This window comes from Trematomus bernacchii, unplaced genomic scaffold (genome assembly GCF_902827165.1).
Source record: "Trematomus bernacchii unplaced genomic scaffold, fTreBer1.1, whole genome shotgun sequence".
NCBI classification, from domain to species: Eukaryota; Metazoa; Chordata; class Actinopteri; order Perciformes; family Nototheniidae; genus Trematomus; species Trematomus bernacchii.
The window spans coordinates 3,732,831-3,754,989 of NW_022987641.1; the positions used below are offsets into that span (position 1 = coordinate 3,732,831).

The following is a 22,159-nucleotide window of genomic DNA, read 5'->3' on the forward strand; positions in this document are numbered from 1 at the left end:
TTGGTATTGTGTTGTTGCTGCTATAAAAACACCTTTTTGGATCAAATATGATAGGGAATTGTCAACTCAACATGGCTTGACAGGGCTGCATCCGACTTTGTTAGAGTTATCAATGCGGAACTAAATCTGGATTAACACAAGAATAATGATTAGTGATTTGAAAGCTATAACCATGTATCATAATTTCCATTCAAAGTTTTATGACCCAGAAGAAATTAAAACAAAGGAAGCAGATAGAGGCAGAGACTTGCTCGCCAACTGAACACATGGCTGCTGATGGAGATATTGCCTAATGCCGAAGTTAAACTTGTGACCTGCCTCCAACAACACAACACAGTTTCTCTTAACACTTAACTTCCTCCAGTTTCCACAAGATGCGGTTCAATTGGGGCTTAAAACAGACCCCACTAAGCCCCAAACACTATACCTTCTCTGATGACATCCATCCTTGACAGGACCAGTCCAGCAAGTGCAATATGCAGCAACTCTGCTTATTCAAGAGTGAAAATAATTAAAAAGCAATATCCCCATGAATTACATCCATATTGGTTTCTTTCGCACCTTGGGATTTAAGTTCAATACTAACTTCTGCTGACTTGACTAGAAAAGTTGATACAGACGTCCATGGTGCCCAGATGATGTATTTCTAATACTTTGAGAATCCCCTTACAATGCTTTTACTGTCACTATCAGGGTAGCATTAGTGGTTTTGAGTTAAATGTCTGTACATTTATTGGATGGATTCCAAAGAAAATAGGTACAGACTTTCCTGGCCAACTAAATTTGAATAACTTTTAATATTACCTGACTTTTCATTTAGGGCTATCATTACAATTAGCATGATAGGTCCACTTTAATTGTCCAGTACTTTGGTTTTGATGAAATAGCTGCAGAACTGATGACAATCTCATCAACAACAGATGTACAAACTAAAATAGTTAACATCAGCATGTTAGCATTGTCATTGTGAGCATGTTAGCATACTGACATTAGCAACACTGAGCAGCCTCACAGAGCCGCTAGCTTGGTTGTAGACTCATTAACCAAAACAACAATCTTTCCCTAACATTAACCATATGGTAGTTGCCATGCACATTTTCCAATAGCAATGTTCTGTTGATAGGGTTGAAGAAAAGAGGACTGAGAATGAAGCCTTCTACCTCCCACAAAGTCCCCAAAAGTGCCTAATGCTCTGTTTTGGGCAATACATTCCAAGAGAACACCTAATCAGGATTTGGGGAAAGGGGTTAAAACTGAGATTGAGGCTTCCTGGGAGGAAGTGCCACTCTCAATAGATTTGAAAAAAGTTTGTGTTTGTGTGTTGTCTTTGTTTTTTTCCCTGGGGGTATTCAGTAAAGAGGTTGAATGAGTATGAATGACAGAGTGTGAAAGAGGGAGAAAGAGTTTGTGTGCAGCGTTCTCTGCTAAGCTCCACACAGGACCTATCATTACCAGATGTCACAGTGAGGGTGGCTGCCAGGCGAATCACTGCTTATTGCTTTAAACTCCGTCTCTCTGCCTCTTTCTCTTCGGTTCCTTCCTTTTTTCTTATTTTTCCCTCTCCCTGTCTCCCTTCTCCTGCCCTCTCTCTCTCTCTCTTTTTTCTCCCTCGTTCTCCATTTCCAGCTGTTTTTGGAGCACACAGCAAGAACCAGGGAAGTTCTCCACCAATTGTTTCTGTCCTCAGAGGAGCTTGGCGGTCGGACCCTCCCTCCTTCTATCTCTCTCCCCTCTCACTCCTCTGTCTCTCTCCCCCTCTCTCTCCTCCCCTTGTTGTGACAGAGCACACCTGCTTGATCTTGGCTGCACGCGCTCTGAGTCCAATTACCCCATAGGCCCTCGCAGCCACTTCACAGTCTCATCCCCCCACTCGACTGGATTTTTGGGAGTCAAGCTCATCTCGCACTTAAACTATCTTTGCCTTGTTTCAACTGAGAACAGGTATGTAACTCCTTTATCTCTGACATAAGAAGAAAGTATGAGTAAAAGTGGGTGAAATTAGTTTAAAAAAAAAAAAAAAAGAGATTTAGAATAGTCTTAAGAGAATTCTGCTGTAAGGTGACCTTTTTTATGACTAAGTCTAGTATTCCTGATTCAAAAGTCAGACTGTTTGCTGATGATATGTTATATGATTTATGTTTGTGAAGATAAGAATCCTTCTTTTTCTCTTTGTGTAGTTTGTTAAACTGGGATTGAGTATGTTTGTTCCACCTCTTCATAAACTCATGTATGTATATTACGTATATGTTGCCAGGTCTTGTTCCCACAGCTCTCTTGGCTTTGAGATGAGAGACCTTTAATCATTTCCAGTCCAATCTGCATACAGCTCAGTGAAAAGAGCAGCGGCTATAGTGAAGGGGGTGTGGTAGTGCAGTTGATGCTGGTACCTCACTCCTCTGCCAAAAAACGTATTATCCTGGCCCGTCGTTAATCTGCAAGGTATTCAACGTTAAGTGCCAAATGATGTGTTCAGCTTTTATTCAGATAGCATTTATAACTTTGTTGCTTTTTATTAAAAGTATTTGGACACAGTGTTTGTTGATTGTTTGGATGCAACCCATATGGAAGTGCATAGTTTTGTGAGTGTGCTGTTTTAAACATGGCACTCTGATTTGTATTGCTTACATAAAGACAAGGGTTTGAGTGAGAGGAATGCATACAATTAAGATTCTAGAGAGAAGACTTTAGTTGGAAGTTTGGAAAATACTTTTGTTGCATTTATTTGTTCCCTTTCTCTTTGTTTAGCTTCCTTTCGTTCTTTTCCTCCCTTTTTTTCTTTCCCTCTGGCATTCGTGCAGTCTACAAACAAATGAGAGGGAAAGAAACTGAAACAACAATGAGGATTTATTTGTGTTTATTCAGCTCATAATTGCTTGTCAGGACATTGATTTGGAAAAAGTAGTTTTTCCTGCTTCTCACACTTTCCATGTCAGCAGTTCACTTGAGAATGCAACCAGACGGTTCTTACCCCAATCTCTTATCTGTCTGCTCTGCGGCCCTGTTTCTTCTCAAAGTCAAGCTGCCCACCGTGGCGTCGGCTGCTGGGTTTTTCACAGGAGCAGAACAGGAACTAAATTGCTAGGAGCAACATAAAGTGAGAGGCTTTGAAGAGGCAAAAGAAAAAAAGCTGTACCTGGCAACGCACGGTTCCATTAATCCCGTAATGGTACAGCTTCCTCTATCAAAGAGAGGACTGAAGGCTTCCCGGCAAGCCACCACACAACTCTTAGCTAACTCATTACATCCTCTTTGCCAGAAGGGAAAAAACCTAATAAGGCTCAGCTGCTCTGAATTGAGTGGAGTGAAACTGAACAAGGGAAAAAGTGAGACAAACAAACTAGAATGCAAAAGTGGGACTTATAATAAAATACAGACTATACATGAAGGCATAAACACAGTTCTGAAATAAACTCAGAACAATGAAAGTACTTCAGTAGTTTATACTTCTAAGCTGAACTGATGTTTAACATTTAAACCAGAAATGAGTGAAAGGAAGGTTGGAAGGAGACAAGGCCCAGATTTGCTCTCAAGGCTGAATTTTTTTCCATCTGGATTTCAACTCTCTGGGTCAAGAAGAACAATGGAATTGAATGGGCATCAGCCATGAAGGCTTTTTCCCCCATTGCTCACTGGAATAACAGAAAGTTCCACATGTCAATCTTTCTGGCCAAAGGTTTAAAGGTCAGACAGGGAAAGAAAATACCATACGCTCGGGGAAGGAAGGAAAAGAGCACAGAAAGGGAGTAGGAGATGGAAAGAGAAGAAAGGTTGGGCAGTTGGTCCACGTCTGTGCAGCGCAGACTGTTGATAATGGGACTGAGGTTGATGGCAGGCCGACAGCTCTTCTCATGGAACAGCTGAAATGTGGTTAAACCACTCGCTGGCTTTCTCATGCCATGGCTCCAAACAACAAGAATGCTTTAGAGACCCTTAAATGATCCTTCAATAATAGTTATGGCTCTGACACTATTTTTCTGCATGAAGAAATGTTACTGATTGTAGTATCTTGGGCATTGTTGAAGCCAAGAACATCCAATGCAAACATACATGGGAGCTTGGATGGCTATCTTCCAGACAAGATTGATTTGGCCTCTCACTCCTATTACAAAAATGCGTTGGCTCTGAAATTGTTTGTTGGCCGTGTCTTTGCATATTTTCAGATACACATGTTCTCGCTTATAAAATCCCCTGATATATCAGACATTCGTTAAAGAAGAAAGACCACTGACTCCTCACACCACTGCCAAAAGAAGGGCTCGTGAACTCCCTTTTTTTACATTTCTACATGAATATTGATCAGGCGTTGGTGTGTAACTGTGTGGGAGGAGAACTCATATTTATGTGCTGATGGGTTAACAGGGCCACACGTGTTTTAAACGTCCTGTGGCCTTGTAAATACCTTTCAGTGATTCATTGCTGACAAACACTCAGCAGAAGCAGACTCAGGCCAGAGAAGAGTTGGAGAGGAGGGGATGGAGTGGGGAAGGGAGTACAGGATGGAGTTGGTGCCTGCTTTATTTTTCTTCCATTTAGTTGTTAAAATCAAGACATCCCATGCTCAAGTCTCTTTCTTTCATGCTTCAGAAGTGTGAGTGTTGATATGGTAAACGTTGTGCGGATATCTCATTCATTTTCTAAGCTCGATAGTTTCAATGGAAGGCAGTGACAGAGGAAAAGTGACAAAGCAATGGAGGGGAAATTACTTTACTCCCTCATGCGAGCCCTGCTTCCTGTCTGGGAATCATTAGTAATGCTGGGGCCAGACATGGGGGAAAGTGGAGAGAAGGGATGAGACAAAAGAGAGACACGGGAGAATTGAGAAGGTCGCCGACACCACAGGATATGTCAACCTCCGCCCATTTTTGTTCTTGGTCCGACTTGGGATGATGAATGGCAGGTTTCAGTGACGCGAGAGAAGAAGATAGAGATGGTTCGTGTTGCATTTAACACACATCCTTTTCTGGGATGTGGTAGATTGTAAATCTTTTGAAAATACAGACTAAACTTTCTCACGGCTGCTAGTGCTTTTAACTTTTTGATACATATTTTCTATATCCACCATAGTTCCACGTGCAGTGCTTCAACAGGCATCGGCTGACCATTTGAAGACCTTTCAAATGACTACAAATCCTGTTTCATGTCACCACAGCCTTATTCAGAATTAGACTAAAATAAAAGATGAATATTTATTCTTCTGCATGTTTATGTACTCCATTAGTGGGAATGCAGTGTTCCTGCTACTTTTGCACTGATTATTGTCAGCCCAGTTCTTTTGAATAAAGCCTGTCCCATTTCCATCTTGTAAGGTGTCATACGGTCGTACCTTAATGTGATGCTCATTTCATAAAAAACTTTGGAGATAAAGACTTTAGAATGATAGACTTAATACCCTACCCTTAGTAATACCCTATACCCAAATAGTAAAACCACATTGTAAATCTTTACAGGGTGAACATAAATACAAATATATTAAAGTTTCATCTCAATATGTAAAATTTAGGAAATGGTAAAAAAAAAGTCAGATCATGTTTATTCTAGGCTGCAGGGCACACACATTGTAACATCAATGTTAGACTTCCAGCTTTGCATAAGGATTGCTCTGTTATGGGATAAAAGGTATTCCCCTTATCGTTTTCAAAGACATCTTCTTCAAGGGGATAAGAAGTGCTGATACTGGAGAGATGAAGTGTGTTGCAAGGTCAAGTCATGTTCCAGCATGCTGAGTTGGCAGCCCTCGCTTTAGCATGCTCTCACACACACACACACACACACACACACACACACACACACACACACACACACACACACACACACACACACACACACACACACACACACACACACACACACACACACACACACACACACACACACACACACACAGACACAGACACAGACACAGGTGTGAGGAGTCTTGTGCTCAGTAGATTCTTTAGGTGTGTATATATGTGTGTTTCTGGGGTAGGGGGGCATCATTTTAAAGCAGCCCGTCCCGCAGGGCCAGGTGTGGCTCTGGAAATGAAAGATCCAACGCCCTGGGCACAGCAGGTTGTCTCATGCATGGAGGTGCATCCCAGCTGTGAAAGCTGCTAAAGGTCTTGAAATTCAGGTTTTGAAAAGAAAATTGAATTTGACCATAACTCCTTGTTCTCTGTTTGGAATTAGAGTGACCTTCATGTTCACAGGCACGCCTTGGTTGACCGTGTACCAATTAATTCACAACTCTTATGTTCATACATAGCAATCCCCTCAATCTCCGAATTCAAAATCCCTTAACTCAATTATATGTATACCATCTATAGTTTATTCTGAAGATGTGTTCACAAATTGTTAGATATTGTCCAACTTTTTTTCGGAAAATCCCTTATACTCCCTTTCCCTGAGTTTATCTTGAAATCTGGCTTTAATCTCATCACGAACAATTCCTGGTCCTGATTATGACTCATAGAGTAGCAGTAATTCTTGTTTTTGCAGTAATTCTGCAGTCATTAAATGCCCATAGAGCTTAGCTTGAGATCACTCTCGTTCGGTTATCCTTTGGCCTGTCTGGATCACATTAAAAGCTGCTGAAGCATTTATGGACAGAGGTTGATGGATTGATGGCAGCACACATGGAGGGTCATTTGAAAATGCACATGTGCATGTACATATTTATGTGCTTTTGGCCATGGGTCAAAGCAGGGGGATAAGGTTCAGTACCCAGGGGTGAGACCTCTGGTATATTGTATGCATTACTCTTCCTTTAAGCAGAGCTGGTACTCCGTCTTTGAAGATAATTCTGAATGTTCCAACCTGCAAGATTTGCCAGATGTGAAGAGTTCATACTAGTAACTTTTATCAGAAGGGATACACTGGCTTTCAAATACTTTCCAGAATTGGCAATTAATGTATTATACTATAAAATAAACTAATCTGGCAACCAAGCAGGATACAACAAACAATCAAAGGGATATACAGTCACTTTATTACCCAGGATTGTTTTGCATCCCTTAATCCATAACGTCGGCTGCCAAGTCTGCAGACAAGGTTTTTGTTTGATTGAGCTTTGGGCTGCGCTTCGATAAGAGAGCCTGACACAGCCAAGATTACTCAGTCTGCTGAAGACTGGAACAACGTGTACTCTGGGTCTACTGTATGTTCAGACCGGAGCTTTGTTTCAACGCCCCCTAAGTACTTCATGTTCCCAAATGGGATAAAATGGCAAAAGCTTGCATGGAAAACTGCATCTACACTTCAAACACTGTCTGACACAACTCTGGGCTCTTAGTGCCAACTTATGAAATCACCTTTTTGAATGATTTTCATTTTTTTCCGCTTCATAGCAACAGAACAAGAGTAGAAAAAAGAAACATTAAGAGCCAGAGCTATCCCATCCAACACAACTCCCCTCTGAATGGAAGTGATTCCAGGCTTTGTCATACTGTATGCAAGCACTGTAACCACTAGACTGAGCTGTACAGTGTGTCAAAGTGGTGGCTGTTTTGTGGACAGGAACTATAATTACAGCCTGTGTAGAGAGTCCCTCTGAGCCTTGATCCCATGACCCTATGTGACCCTAACCTGAATATATACTGCATCAGCACATCTCTTTCTCTTGCTTTTCTCCCCAAAGTCACACACTTTGGAACACTTTTAAAAATATTTAACCCTTAACATGTATTAGTTCAATCAATCAATCAATCAATCAATCAATCAATGTTTATTTATATAGCCCAATATTACAAATGTTACATTTGTCTCAGTGGACTTCACAGTTTGTACAGAATATCAGTATGACAATACGACACCCTCTGTCCTTAGACCCTCACATCGTACAAGGAAAAACTTCCGGAGGAAAAACCCCACAGTTTAAAGGGGAAAATGGGAGAAACCTCAGGGAGAGCAACAGAGGAGGGATCCCTCTCCCAGGACGGACAGGCGTGCAATAGATGCCGTGTGTAAATTGAAAAGATAATACATTTACAACATAGGTAGTCCAAATGTTTGGAAATGCATGTGTCTATACTGTAATAAGAAGATGAATCCACAAGGATATCCATCCAGGACTTATGATCCAGGACCACAGCAACAGGCACAGCCACGACTGAAGATGCAGGGCTCGCGATCCAGGACTCAGGACCACAGCAACAGGATCAGCCACGACTCAGGATCCCGGCGTAGATAGACACCAAAAAGAAATGTTGGGAAGCTGGGTTATTCGGAACATGAGAGTACACAGGTACAGACAGAGAGAAGGAAGAAGTAAGGTGTCCCCCGACAAACTAAGCCTATAGCAGCAAAACTAGGGGCTGAATCTAATCAGCCCTAACTGTAAGCTTTATCAAAAAGGAAGGTCTTAAGCGCACTCTTAAAAACGGATAGGGTGTCTGCCGCCCGAACACAAACTGGAAGCTGATTCCACAAATGTGGAGCTTGATAAGAAAAGGCTCTGGCTCCCATTGTACTTTTAGAGACTCTAGGAACAACCAACAACCCTGCATTCTTGGAACACAATGCCCTAGTAGGACAGTAGGGTATAATGAGTTATTTAAGGTAAGATGGCGCCTGCCCATTAAGGGCTTTGTAGGCGAGAAGAAGAATTTTAAATTCTATCCTTTGTTCTATAGGGAGCCAGTGTAAGGCAGCCAGAACAGGAGTAATGTGGTCCCTTTTCCGAACTCTGGTTAGTACACGTGCTGCAGCATTTTGAATCAACTGAAGCCACTTAACTGACTTCTTGGTACACCCTGATAATAAAGAGTTACAATAATCCAGCCTTGAAGTAACAAATGCATGGACTAGTTTCTCTGCATCGTTTTGAGGCAAGATATGCCTGATTTTTGCAATGTTACGTAGATGGAAGTAGGCGGTCCTTGAAATTGATTTTATGTGGGCGTTAAAGGATAAATCCTGATCAAATATAACACCAAGATTCCTTACAGTCTCACTGGAGGCCAAATTAATGCCATCCATAGTTAGTATATCTTTAGATAATTTGTTTCGTAGATTCTTTGGGCCGAGTACAATAACTTCAGTTTTGGCTGTGTTTAACATCAAAAAGTTTAAAGTCATCCACGTTTTTAAGTCCTTAAGGCAGTCTTGAATTTTATTTAGATGATTAATTTCATCAGGCTTGATTGATAAATATAGTTGAGTATCATCCGCATAACAATGAAAATGTACAGAATGATTCCTTATAATATTGCCTAACGGAAGCATATATAATGTGAACAAAATAGGTCCAAGCACTGAGCCCTGTGGCACTCCATGGCTAACTTTGGTTTGCATGGAAGATTCATCGTTGACACATACAAGCTGAGAGCGTTCAGATAGATAGGACCTAAACCAGCCTGAAGTTTGACTCATTCCTACAGTTTACACATATAAAGATGCACACATAACTTGTGCACTTGATTTCATGCACTTAAAAACCAAATATCTTTGCTTTATTCACACCGATAAATATGCAGATATTAGCTCAAATGACAGAAAGTGATCAAAAATAGCACAAGCTTTTCACCCATGCACACAGTCCTTATAAACATGCCCAGAGTCCCTTTCAGCTCTGGCCAACTAATGGTTTTGGATCAGTTTCATCATCTTGGTTATGATTTTCAGGTCAAGGCCTGCTGCAGACCGGATTCTCCCAAATCATTTGTTAGCAGCTGCGGGTAAAATCCGCCCTTCAATTATTGTGGCACCAAGAGGGAAGTCAAATTTGGCTGAACGCATGACAAGCAGATTGCTGGGTCTTTAAGACGTGTGTAAGGTCAGGGAGTTTTGTGGATCTCTACACTGAGTTTCAGAGGGTGTGTCGATGTATCAACTGGTCTGTGGCTGTGTTAAGAAATAGAAGACAGCATACATGTAAAGGAAGCAGGACTCTCCCAGTGGCTCCACTAGCAGAATAGAAGCTAAGGACTTTAATGGCAAATAAATGACTACTGTGATTCATTGCTTTTGGATAGAAAATGGAGCACAGTGGTGTACAGTGGCAGCCATGACATTTCAAATGATGAATCCCCTGTGTATTGAGTGTAATAAAGCCAATGCAGATGTTATGCATCAGTCAGTGTGGTTTCTATGTCCTTTGCCAAAGAAAGTGACATTCACAAATTGTATTATGGTATCAAGATAAGTTGGTAGCTAGTAAATACAATGCATTTTATAAAAGATTGAAAGAGTTAGCTTAAAGTGAGGGATTAATACAGAAATATAACATAACAGTTCAAAACAATTGGCATTATCCATAGGTATGGGCATGACCAGAATTTAACCCAGACCATATTACTTTTTGAAACAGATCTTTTTTGTTTGCTTTCTATTTCTTACTAACTTTCATTTGGTGCTTCTAGGGCTTGTCCCTGTGGACAGAGTAATATTGTGTAATTATCTCATTTTGGTTTGCGCTAACCCACGCTTAATCTGCTTTGCCTTAAACGGACCAGTTAAATCGCTTATTTGACCACCCTCACAAAATTGTTGCACCCAAGTGTTTAACCTTCCAGACCTCAGCCCTCCACCTCTCACCTCTGCCCTTTGCTTCTATGGACTTCAATAAATGTCCTTCTTCTCTCTGCCCAGTAAAATGAGAAACAAACAGTTAAGAAGAGTATCGTATTTTCCAAACTAATCATAGACAGACTAGTTTGAAAGTGTATCCACCCAAACCTTTGAACTGTGTGCTCTCGTCCTCAGGCTCCCTGCTCGCAGCGCCATGAGGTCGGCCTGTCTCTCTCTGCTCCTGGTCACCGCCTGCTGGGCCCTGCCCTTCCACCAGTCCGGCTTTTTAGACTTCATGATGGAGGACGAGGCGGGATCAGGTCTGTCTGACAAGACAACAGATGCCTCTCATCAGGGTCCTTCAGTCCGTGCCTCGCCAGAAGGACCAAAGTGCCCCTTCAGATGCCAGTGCCACCTGCGAGTGATCCAGTGCTCTGACCTCGGTAAGAAACGGGACCCCCCACTGAAGGTTCATACGGTTGTGTGTTTTCCCAAACATCAGTCATCTTGATCAATCGTAGCTCCTTATAGCCCTTCAGCCGAGTCTATTTTCTCAACACGCCTTCTTCCAGTTTCTTGTCTAAAGCAGGCCTAGATTTAGCTTGACAATTGAATGGAAACACAGCTTATGTGACTTTATTTAAATAATGGTTGAGAAATGCAACAACCTTCTTGTTCACATCCATTTCCAATAATGATTTCAATGAGCTCACTTAAATGGATGAGATGGGATGAGGTCAGACCAGTGTCTGCAGTAGTTGTATTTTACTTTTATAATTCAGAGTGACATTAATGTTTTAAAAAGAGCAGAAACTGACTAAGACCCAGACTTAACAAATCGCTCCACCGTCCACCCAAAGCCACAGGATCATTCCGGAGGTATGTTATGTCACGCATAATTGCAAAGTCCTCCAGAGAACATGACTCCGATGTTGACACCTTAAATGCTAACAGATGGTGTGAGACATTTCACTTCCTGTAACAATTACATTATTTGCCCATTTTTGCCCAAACAGTTTTTTAAACATTGTTGGTGATTGAAGGTTAGATTGGGGATTTGGAAAGTCCCGAACAGTCCCCAATTTTAACAAGCTTATTTCCCAATGTAAAACTTACTCACCAAGGTTGAAACTCTACAATGACTTTGTCGGCTTTTTAATTCAGCGCAATCACAACAATTTACTTCAATGTCATCTTTGTTGTTTGGGGCTTATGCACTCTGTTTGTCTACAGCTTGAGTCATCTTATACACTTTGTCATAGAAAAGTCCCTGACCTCATTTATTATTGTATAAAAGTGCTTCGCTTTGCAGTTGTGTTTTTTGGCTTAGCTTTAATTTGGAAAGGATGGGCCACAGACTTTAAGGAGGCAGATGAAGGACAGAAGGGAGTGACACAGATGGATAAATGAACAAACTAAAAAGAGAAGTAGACAGACATAACCAGCTCATAACCTTCTGGATTAATAGGCCTAAAAGGGCCGGGGTTGAGACTGTTAAACTCAGTTAGGCAGGTGGCGCAACAGTCAGAGCGACAGACAGTTGGAGAGAGTGATGTTCAGGAAAAGGCCGGTTCCATTACATCAGTCCTCCAGCGGGCCCCTGTCAGCAGCAGCACTTTCTCCACAGAGCTTTATTCTCAACTCATGCATCGGCATTATTGGCTTCGTGCCTGCATCTGTTCCCCAGACCTGCTGGCCCGCACGCAAACACACACACTCGCACAGGATTAAAAGTTATATGTATATATTAGGGCACACACACAGGCCTGGGCAAGACAGAAGCATCTGCTCACCATCCCAACGCACCCTCTTGTCTTTGTAGATTTTTCTGAGTTAGTTTGCATCTGGCAGTATGACAGCTAAAACATTCAGGGTAGAAAATGTAGCCTCAGGTTCCGATTAGCTTATATTTGCCAACTCTGTTAGAAAGAGGTTCTAATTATACACAGACTGGCACAACTGCTTAATGTCAGTTGTCTTAAACTTACCAAATGGCACAATCAACAGCCTCACTGGTTTAAGAGTGATAATGGAAGATGTGTAGTATAAATCAAAACGTACTCATATCCCATGAGGCAAGCAGGCCATTGGTGATGCAGCCATTAACTCATCTTTCCCGGACACAGCGCCAGACAAGAAGAGGACATTATATAAACAATGTCGTTAATGCTTGAAAGTTTCCAAGATGGCTAAATGAGTACAGCCCAAAGCAATCATCACTTGATTTCCTAGTCACCTTTTTTAAAATAGAGTGATTCATAGTGACTATAGTAATGAGTGCCAGACTTAAGGTCACGAGCCAAGTGGCTATCAGCTGAAAAGTGAGATGCTGACCGAGACATGACACTCAACAATATTTATTTGCACTAGTCAGCTCATTTCATTGTTGTTAGAGTGTTATTTGTGTATGTGTTATATACTGTAACCAAGGGTTTGTACTAGAAGTACAACTGTAGGTCTTTTTAATTCTTTGTATTTTTACTAAATGGTGAGAGTAGGTCAGGGCTAGGGTTAGTTTATGTTGGAATGTCATTTCGAAAATAATTGTATCGTTTTGGTGTTCGCAAGATACAGATAAAAAACGGGTGAAAAGTAAAAGAAAATGTGAGCATCAAAAGCTGAGTCTTACTTTGAGAGGAACAATAGAAAACAAAGTGTGTGCAAGTATAGAGGTAGACAGTGTGGTGCTACAATAATGGTGGTGACCACAAACAGCTGTGATGGTTTGTGGGTCATCTACTGCCGAGTTGGAAAGGCTGACAGAAAAGCAAACGTAGCTGAAGGTATTGTTTGGGTGACTGAGCAGAAGTCTTCACAAGCTTTTAGGACAAAATGTCTCCAGACGTACGTATGTGGACTGGAGATGAACAATGTAAGCTTCTTTGTTAAACAGTTTATTCTACGCCTATTCCTCTGAAATGTAAACTGCCCATTATGAATCTCTGTGTATTTTTTGGGTTACCACGGATGCAGACGACCATTCACCGTGACTCCCAGCTGTCTTCTTTCAATGTTTTCTAAAAGCGATCCACTCAACCAAACAGGCTTCACTACAGATGCCATTTTCTGTGTCACATTAGCCATGACGTGACTTACTTACTCCAAAGGAAATGTGTTTTAAGGTCCATTTCCACCATCTGTGCCTTAGAGCACATCAAATACTTATTTGGTCCCTTTGGAATGTCATTATAAAACCCATTCTTTCCTAGACTCCCGAGATTTTATGGAGCATGCTACGTTGACAAAGCAGACTTTGTTATTTCAAAGTGTCGCTACTGTGAACTCAGTAACTATTTTTCTGCTCATCCAGGTTTCTTATTCTCTGTTTTTAAGGGCTTTAAGTTCCAGAAAAGTAAGAAAGTACTTAAACAAAGCATTAAATATGTATAACTTAATAAGCAACAATCAAGGTAAAGTTCAGAAACTTTGGTAGTGAGCTTTTGATCAGATTTAGGCCAACAACTAATCTCTCACTCAAAAAATGTCATCAGATTTTGTCTTGAATGGTACTTGTGTTATTTGTGCACGAAATATTTAAAATCAATAACTTTTCATTTCAAACTAATGTGAAAAGCTATACTGTATAAGAGCTATCTCTCAAATGAATCTCTGCAACTGGTCCAACTTTGGCAGAACATTGTGTCAATTCTCAAATTAAAACATTGAAAATGAAATATATATAGACCCTTTAATATACAATGGACATGATTTACAGATCTATACGTCCTTAGTATTTCGGTAAAACTCTACAACTGATGAAACAGAGCACTAAATACTCTAATCATGATCATAAAGATGAGTAGGTAGCTGTTTAGTATCCATTTTATGTTGAAATCAGAGTGAAGTCACCACCAAACCTCAAGTTTAGTTTCCCATTCTCAATCATTCTGATGTCTGTAAATATATTCACCATCAGGTCTGAAGGCCGTCCCTGAGGACATCCCAGCTGACACCACCATGCTGGACCTGCAGAACAACAAGATCACTGAGATCAAGGAGAATGACTTCAAGAACCTCAAAGGACTACATGTAAGAGAACTGCCATCTGCATATGCAGAGCTTCCTGTCTGTGTATCAGTCCAAATGTTATGTAATGGTTTTTGTATGTAACCTTTAACCAAACTGCAACCCTTTATCAATATTAACCTTCATGATCCCCATGAGGAAACATGTGTCATTATTCATTTATTAGGTTGTTCTTAACGGAAGAGTAAAAGGGCAAAGCCTCATGGGAAATAAAACAGATTGATGATGTCCGATTTTGTCATCATGAGAAAAAAGTTGAAATGTAGGAGTAGAGTCAAATGTCAAACATCCAGCTTTTACAAAAGATTCATTTATTATACATGTACTGAAAAGTTTAACTTTATTCTCTGCATTTCAACTTTATTCTCGACATGCCTGGCACCACTTATTTCTTACTACATAATAACAGTTTTGTGTACCGTGTCGTCAAATATTTCCGGAACAATTGCTCATTTCACAAACATGGACTGCACTTCACCTCCCATCCCAAATTATTTTCCGTCTCCTCCATATATCCTCCACTCCCCCAGTCACCAGGTGCATGGAAACTATTCACCCGTAGGCCTTACACCCTAACGCCTCCAAACTTCTGGAGATTTCCTGCTTGCAATAAATACCTCCGTCTGACGGCCAGGGCTGTTTCCTCTGTAATGTAACTGGCCTCTCAAGGGAAGGGACCACATACTTCACATTTCCTCGTGTGAGAGTCCTCTGAAAATGCTTTAGGGATAACTCTGGAGTGGACTTGAACTCGACCCTCAATCTTAGGACAGCAGCCTAGCTCAAAATGTCCTTTTTTGCAGAATCTCATCTGGAAATAATTTTTCTTTTACAGCCCCATGGTGCATTTGCAGCAGGAAATGTTTCTGAGTGAAAGACAAAACATCGAAAGCCGTTTAAGTGTAACGTTTCGAAATGCAGTTCATATTCCATAACAATGGAACAGTACAACACTGTGAATTCAAATAAGGAACAGACTGAAAACATCCTTTTAAATTCCTGAGTGTTTGTACTCCCCTGGAGAGTTTTGGAGATAGTGGTAAAACTCAACAATATACTAGAATCTAATCGCCCTGGTTTTCTTCCCTGAAGGCTCTGATCCTGGTGAACAACAAAATCAGCACTATCCACCCCAAGGCTTTCAGTCCTCTGTACAAGCTGCAGCGTCTCTACCTGTCTAAGAACATCCTGAAGGACATGCCCGCCAACATGCCCAAGAGCCTGCAGGAGCTGCGCATCCATGAGAACGAGATCTCCAAGATCAAAAAGGCTACCTTCCAGGGCATGTCCCATGTCATCGTGATGGGTATGAGAAAAACAATATTATTTTTGCAGATATTTATTTGGATAGCAAGCCGTTTCAAGAGGTGAGAGTGTTATTCTTCAGCAGCTGGTCACATCCCCAGATGTATGTCTGTGATTTTAAGCACGTATACACTTCAGTGAAAGTGGTGAAAATATTTACATAGATAGAACCAAGTGTTTCAATTTAAAAGGAAACTCCACTGCCAAGTTTCTAGTAGTTTCATCAAAACAAGATTCCCTTTTAGCCTAAGTTAAGGGTTGTTCAACGTGCTACAGAAAAATATTGTTTGGATTATTCTCAAATGTATACATCTCTACATATACTTGACAGTGCTTTAGATATTTCAGGGCAAACAATGTACCCTGTCAAATGGTGAAAAATCTCCCTGGGGCCCTTTAAAAGCTGTGAAGGATAAAAACTGTCATTTTAGACAGTGTTTTTTGTATATATTGTTCAAGTGCATCCTTGCATGTGAATAGTACATTTGATTGATTGAAGAGACCAGAAGAGAATTTTGCCTCATGGCATTTCAATGTTGAGACAAGATTTACACCTAGCAGTCTGGAAGTGATGACACTGCAGCCTGTTAATGTGTTGTTTTGTAAGAAAATGTGTTCCTCCTCAATCCTTTTTTTACACTAGTCACTTTGATAACTCATCTCTAACTTCTTGTTTCACAAATTACCAGTTTCATTTAGTTATTGCTCAACTAAAGTGTGGATTCAATCATATTAAATGCAATGATAAGATAACTTTAATCCATGACCAATCAGGAAATCTGGCGTGGAGAAAGGCTGCGTTGCAAAGACAAGCTATTCTGTTGCCCAAGACGTTGTTTACTCATGAGTCAGCTCTTTGTTTCCGTAACACACCCGGAGAGGGATAAACTTCATAGACGTGATCCGTTCCGGCTGTTCTCTCGTGTTTCTCTTCTTTTTGCTCACAATTCTTTGTCTTCTATTCATTTGTTTTAGAGCTCGGGTCCAATCCTCTGACGAGTGCAGGAATCGAGGCCAATGCTTTTTCTGACCTGAAGAGGGTCTCTTACATTCGCATTGCAGACACCGGAATCACAGAGATCCCCAAAGGTAAAGCGCTCAATTTTATTTCCACAATTAGTTTGGCCTAATACAAATTGTATCCATATAGGGTCGACTAAAAGCTTTATATCAACAGAATGCATGGTGGATTTAAGTCCACAGCGAAACTAGAGGCTCAACGTAAACAAAACAAAACTGCATGGTCATTCAAAACTAGCCTGTCTTGGGGAGGGAACATATCTGGTGTGTTTGCTTGAATTATACCTGAAACCCCAACCCTAACCCTAACCCTTGGAGCTGAAATGTAATTCCAATTTCCTGTTTATACATCAAAGTCACTACATAATGTAACTTACTGTAAGTCATCTCTCTGTTTGTCTTGTTAATCTTTGTCTTGTGGGTTGCCAGGTCTGCCAAGCTCTCTCTCTGAGCTCCACCTGGATGGAAACAAGATCTCCAAGGTGACCGCTGGCAACCTCCAGGGCCTGAAGCACCTGGCCAAGTAATAACAATTATGATTCTCTCTTAATATATAGCATTATTAATTCATTATAAAAATGTGATTATTGAACTACTTTTAAACAGCTGTCACTGTGGTGCCAATGTCATTGGGCTGCGGGTGTGTGTGTGTGTTCGGGCTGGGTTTTGCTGTGTCTCGCTGTCTCGCAGACGGCCACTGGGCTCATGGGGGGGGGGGGCAGGAGCTCCAACAAGCCGTGTAGGATAGAGAGTGAATACACATACTATACAGAGATGCTGTATGAGAAACCAATTTGATTTTGGAAAATTGCACAATATAAATCTATTTTAGTAGACCTCAACAATGGAATTATGATCAGTAGAAATGGCCATGACATGGGACCTTTAAGGGCTAAACACAGTTTTTGGATAATCAAAATAACTGGTTTGCTCAGATAAATGTAGACTCACTGTGTTTATAAGATTACTGCTCATTGTGCCAAAGATAGTATACCGTTCTTGAACAATGAGGGCTTTGATGCATGTGTGGATGTTGGAGAGGATATGAGCCGAGGATAGTTTTTATTTCCCCTCTCTCATAATAAAAAATACACTGGGAAAGTAATGGCCTTAATGACAGCTGTAATTCCTTATCTTCATTTCCTCAGTTTGGGGATCATTTTGGCAGCCAGAGACATGTCATTAATGTCTTCAAGTTCCTGGTTTCTCAACTCGCCCTTTTGTTCCTTGATCTTTTACACATGGCACTTTTCCATGTCTCATCTTTCGCATTTTTCCCGCAGGCTGGGTCTGAGCTACAATGAGATCAGCTCTGTGGAAAATAGCACTCTTGCTAACGTCCCCCACCTGCGAGAGCTGCACCTCGACAACAACGCTCTCACCACTGTTCCTGCTGGCCTGTCCGACCACAAGTACATCCAGGTGTGTACTGCATTTTAATTACTGTACTTGTATATCTGCTATTAATCACGGTTTAAATAACAACAGCGTCACAGGAAGATTGGTATCACAACCATTTAGTTCCAGCTAATTACCTCTGCTCGAGCACTATAGTTACATGTGTCATTATATTACAGTATAAAAACAGTCAGCTCATTTTCTCCCCTCTCAACTATACTGGAAAAGTTTACTTTGTTGCTTTTTTGCATTTGATTTGTTTAGGTTCACACTGCCCGATTACAAGTCAACTAAGGCTTTCATAACCAAAGTCACATGGATTCATTTAGTTTGTTTTTTGGGTAAATTGTTGGTAGCCAATCATACTAAATTGTTACAGATTTTGACAGTAGGGGGGAGTGTAAACAGACTTGGTTCAATGCCCTTTAGTATGGCCATCCCATAAAACCTTTTAAAGGGAAATGTCATGTTGTTGGCTCGGAAAATATATTCACTACTGCTGAACCAAAACTGCACACCTGTCAGGCTGTCAACCATCTTTTTGTGGTTATTTTGTGAGGTTTTAATTGCATTGTTCTCAGCAGTCATAACTAACCAAACTATGGTCAAAAACAATAGTTTGGAGAAATACAGTAGGGCCTAACAAAGTTGTGCTGAACTGGATTCCCCCCCTTACAAATTGGGACAATGAAGTAGTCATATCAGGTAATACTAAAAGACAAAGGGTTTATATCTGAATGTCTGAATATTTGAAACTCGAAACCAGCATTTTTTTAAAGTACGATGTTAAACCAAACTATAATATCACATTGTAATATCAGGACAGGCCAATAAACTAAGCGTTCTTAGACATGGAACTATTTTTCAAGTTTTTGTGATCTTTTGCATACATTAAACCATTTTTGTTGTTTAAGATGGCGATTTTACTTTGCTATAACTTTTTTCAATTGCATAGTTGTCTGTTTTTGGACTTCTGACGCCTTTGGAATCTGTAATTAGCATTATATTGTCAGCCCCAGTGAGTTTGTGGCACTTCCCTCCTTTTGTTCTTATTTCCTTGTCACCCCCCTTTAGTGCGGCATGATTAAGGCTACTGTGCTGCAAACACAATGCACAGCTGCTTGGTTGTTTTTAGCCATGTTTATATATGTTTTTTATGTGCTTCGGTTTTTAAAAACATGTAGGCTTGCTTGTTCTCAATGTGAAGCAGCATCAATCTTAGTCATTGTGAAGTTTTCCCACAGTTTTAAGTTAAACATTATAGAGCTATATTATTCAGTGGTGACATGTGATTATCTTCTACTTCCTACTCAGTGACCAAAGGATGTCATTATTTAAATCCCTTCTCTAGGTGGTCTACCTCCATGCCAACAAGATTTCAGCTGTGGGAACAGAAGACTTCTGTCCTCCTGGCCTCAACCACAAGAAGGCCATGTACTCTGGCATCAGCCTGTTCGGCAACCCCGTTCCTTACTGGGAAGTCCAGCCCATCACCTTCCGCTGCGTCTTCGACCGCTCCGCCATCCAGCTCGGCAACTACAGGAAGAAGTAGAGCGTCCCGCGCGCCTCCGCAAGGATGTGTGTGTTTGTAAATGATTGTGTGAAAGTTTTCTAAGTATGCATGTTTGACTAGAGCCCCACAACACTGACCCCCGGCAACACTGCCTCCCCAACAAATGACAATGCCATTATTCACAAAACTTTAGTGGACTTAAACGCAACATATCATTTTGATTGTAGCTTAAAGGTTGGTGCAACAGTACACGGCTTACAGCAAACACCAGCATACTACGGTGATGCTCTCACACACAGCACATCATTCATAGAAACAGCTAGGCAAGCAATAACATTGCAAATATGTTCTTGCATACATGTTATTTTCATTTAACAGATACATTGAAATACAGAGGTGATTTTTAACCAAATGGGAAATGTTTAAAAACCTACTTTAAGTCAGCTTTCTTGACCTTGAGCCATTGTATGAATTTTAAGAAACCTGGCCTGTAGAGCAGGCAGCAAGGGGTTAACTTGTGTTTTAAAATACCTTTAACAACTGGTATACTAGAATGTACTAGATATTACCTGTGTACTAGGAATAGCATTCAGAGTGTATTATTACCATGCTGCACTCCTTGAAAGAACCTAGAGTTTCTATTTGTATTGTTCTCATTTCAAGTAGGGATAAAATCAACCGTGTCTTCTATCACATTGTGATTTCTTGTGCTGATTTAGTTTTGGGTGTTTTTACATTTTTTCTTCATCACACCTCCTATCTTGTTCCTCCTCCTAGTGTATGTTGTTCCATACAAAAAACAAGGTGAAAATAGCTTATAAAAATGTAGAATAAACCATATATGTTTTAAACAGAAGCCATTCCCAAAGATTTATATGCATGCTCTTGTTTTCTTTCTTGCAACTTGAACCTGATGCTTTGTGGAATCCCTTGTTGATGCTTGTCTGTATCTCACGCTAGTTTCCCTGTCATTTTTTTTTTCCTTTTTCAAGAATAATTGGATGGTGTATGTGGACCGGCATGCCCACTGCAACAATGTTGGTGTGAATGTTGTATGTATAGACGCTGTATATAAATGCTGTATAAAAAACCTCTCGTTTTACTTAAAAGGCACAAGCACTTACCATAGCTCAGACTTAATATATCAGCAACAACGGTGTTCCTCTTTTTTTCCGGAGCAGGGGCTCCAGCTAAGGTGTCCTGAACAAAATAAAAATACTAATGGAAAAAGTAGCCGTTTTTGATGGATGTAATGATCACATTTAATTGTGGATGATGTGAATGATGATTTTTGCACCTGGTCACTGGATGGTGCCACAGTAGCTACAGCGCTCAAAGAAAGATGGCTGCGGCTTCCTGGCAAACAAGGTCAAGAGGAGGCACAGGTAAAATGTACTGAGGAACAGGTGAGACATCTTGACGATAAAGAACAAACATATTCATTAGGTGAAGGTGCTTCAGACGCATAACTAGCTTTTCAAGTTGAAATGTCCAATAAGGTCGCCATGTTTGACCAATCAAAAATATTCAAATGTTTAGAACATTTCTTTTTTTATTGCCGAAATATGGCTTGTAACAATTAGGCACCATGGACACTTTTTACAACCAATTATCAATCATTTATACTTATATCAAACACTATGTCTTTTAACTAAAACACTAGTTCTTCTGTTAACAATACGTCACAATTAAAGGTATTACAACATTGAGACTGTACTATAGGTCTGATTCTACATTCTATATACGTACAAGGGGGCCATTGCTCAATTTTATGGGCTCATTTTATCAATTTAACTGAGACTTAGCTACCTTTGCTGCTATAATTAAATCAGCATTAAACAATACATTAATTAAATATGTGTAAATTACACTGAAAAAAAACATTTTTCATAAAATATGAAATGATATAACAAATGGTTAACAACATACAGTACTTATTCCAAGTGCATCCTCCCATTTCCTTTCTGTATTCCCTTATCCTGTGTTGGGCTCAGGGGGGTGGAGCCATTCCCAGCATGCATTGGCCAAGAGTCAAGATACATCACAGGATGTACTGTACACATTTATAGGACACATATGGATCTATATATACAAATAGCCCAACAACTTGTTCAATTTAAAGTCTTCAGTCCACCATGTCTATTGTTTGGGAAATAAAACTGACACATGTTGCTTCACACAGCTTCTATAATACACAATCTTGCTGTCACTGGACAAGGTGAATTAATGAGCCACTCAGAGATTCACCCATGTAAAACGGAAAGTGAAATGGTTGGGTGGAAGGTCTAAAAAGAGTTCTAATTTATGGTAGATTATTTTGCTTCCAGCTACCTCTGCAGGCTCTTATTCATTTTGATGGGTTGTGTGGTCTGAGGTTAAAACAATATTTGCACACAGACCATTCCTGGCCTCTGA

The 22,159-nt window shown here is 40.5% G+C and overlaps 1 protein-coding gene across 1 annotated transcript; it reads left to right on the plus strand.

Annotated features, from left to right (window-relative positions):
• The first annotated feature begins 1,577 nt into the window (after nt 1–1,577).
• On the plus strand, nt 1,578–20,977 carry dcn (decorin). Its single transcript, XM_034133492.1, has 8 exons — nt 1,578–1,941; nt 10,678–10,925; nt 14,399–14,511; nt 15,601–15,814; nt 16,789–16,902; nt 17,263–17,356; nt 18,117–18,255; nt 19,583–20,977. Exons 2-8 carry the CDS (start codon nt 10,697–10,699, stop codon nt 19,781–19,783), a joined length of 1,104 nt encoding a protein of 367 aa, XP_033989383.1. The 5' UTR covers nt 1,578–1,941; nt 10,678–10,696; the 3' UTR covers nt 19,784–20,977.
• Nucleotides 20,978–22,159: the final 1,182 nt, after the last annotated feature.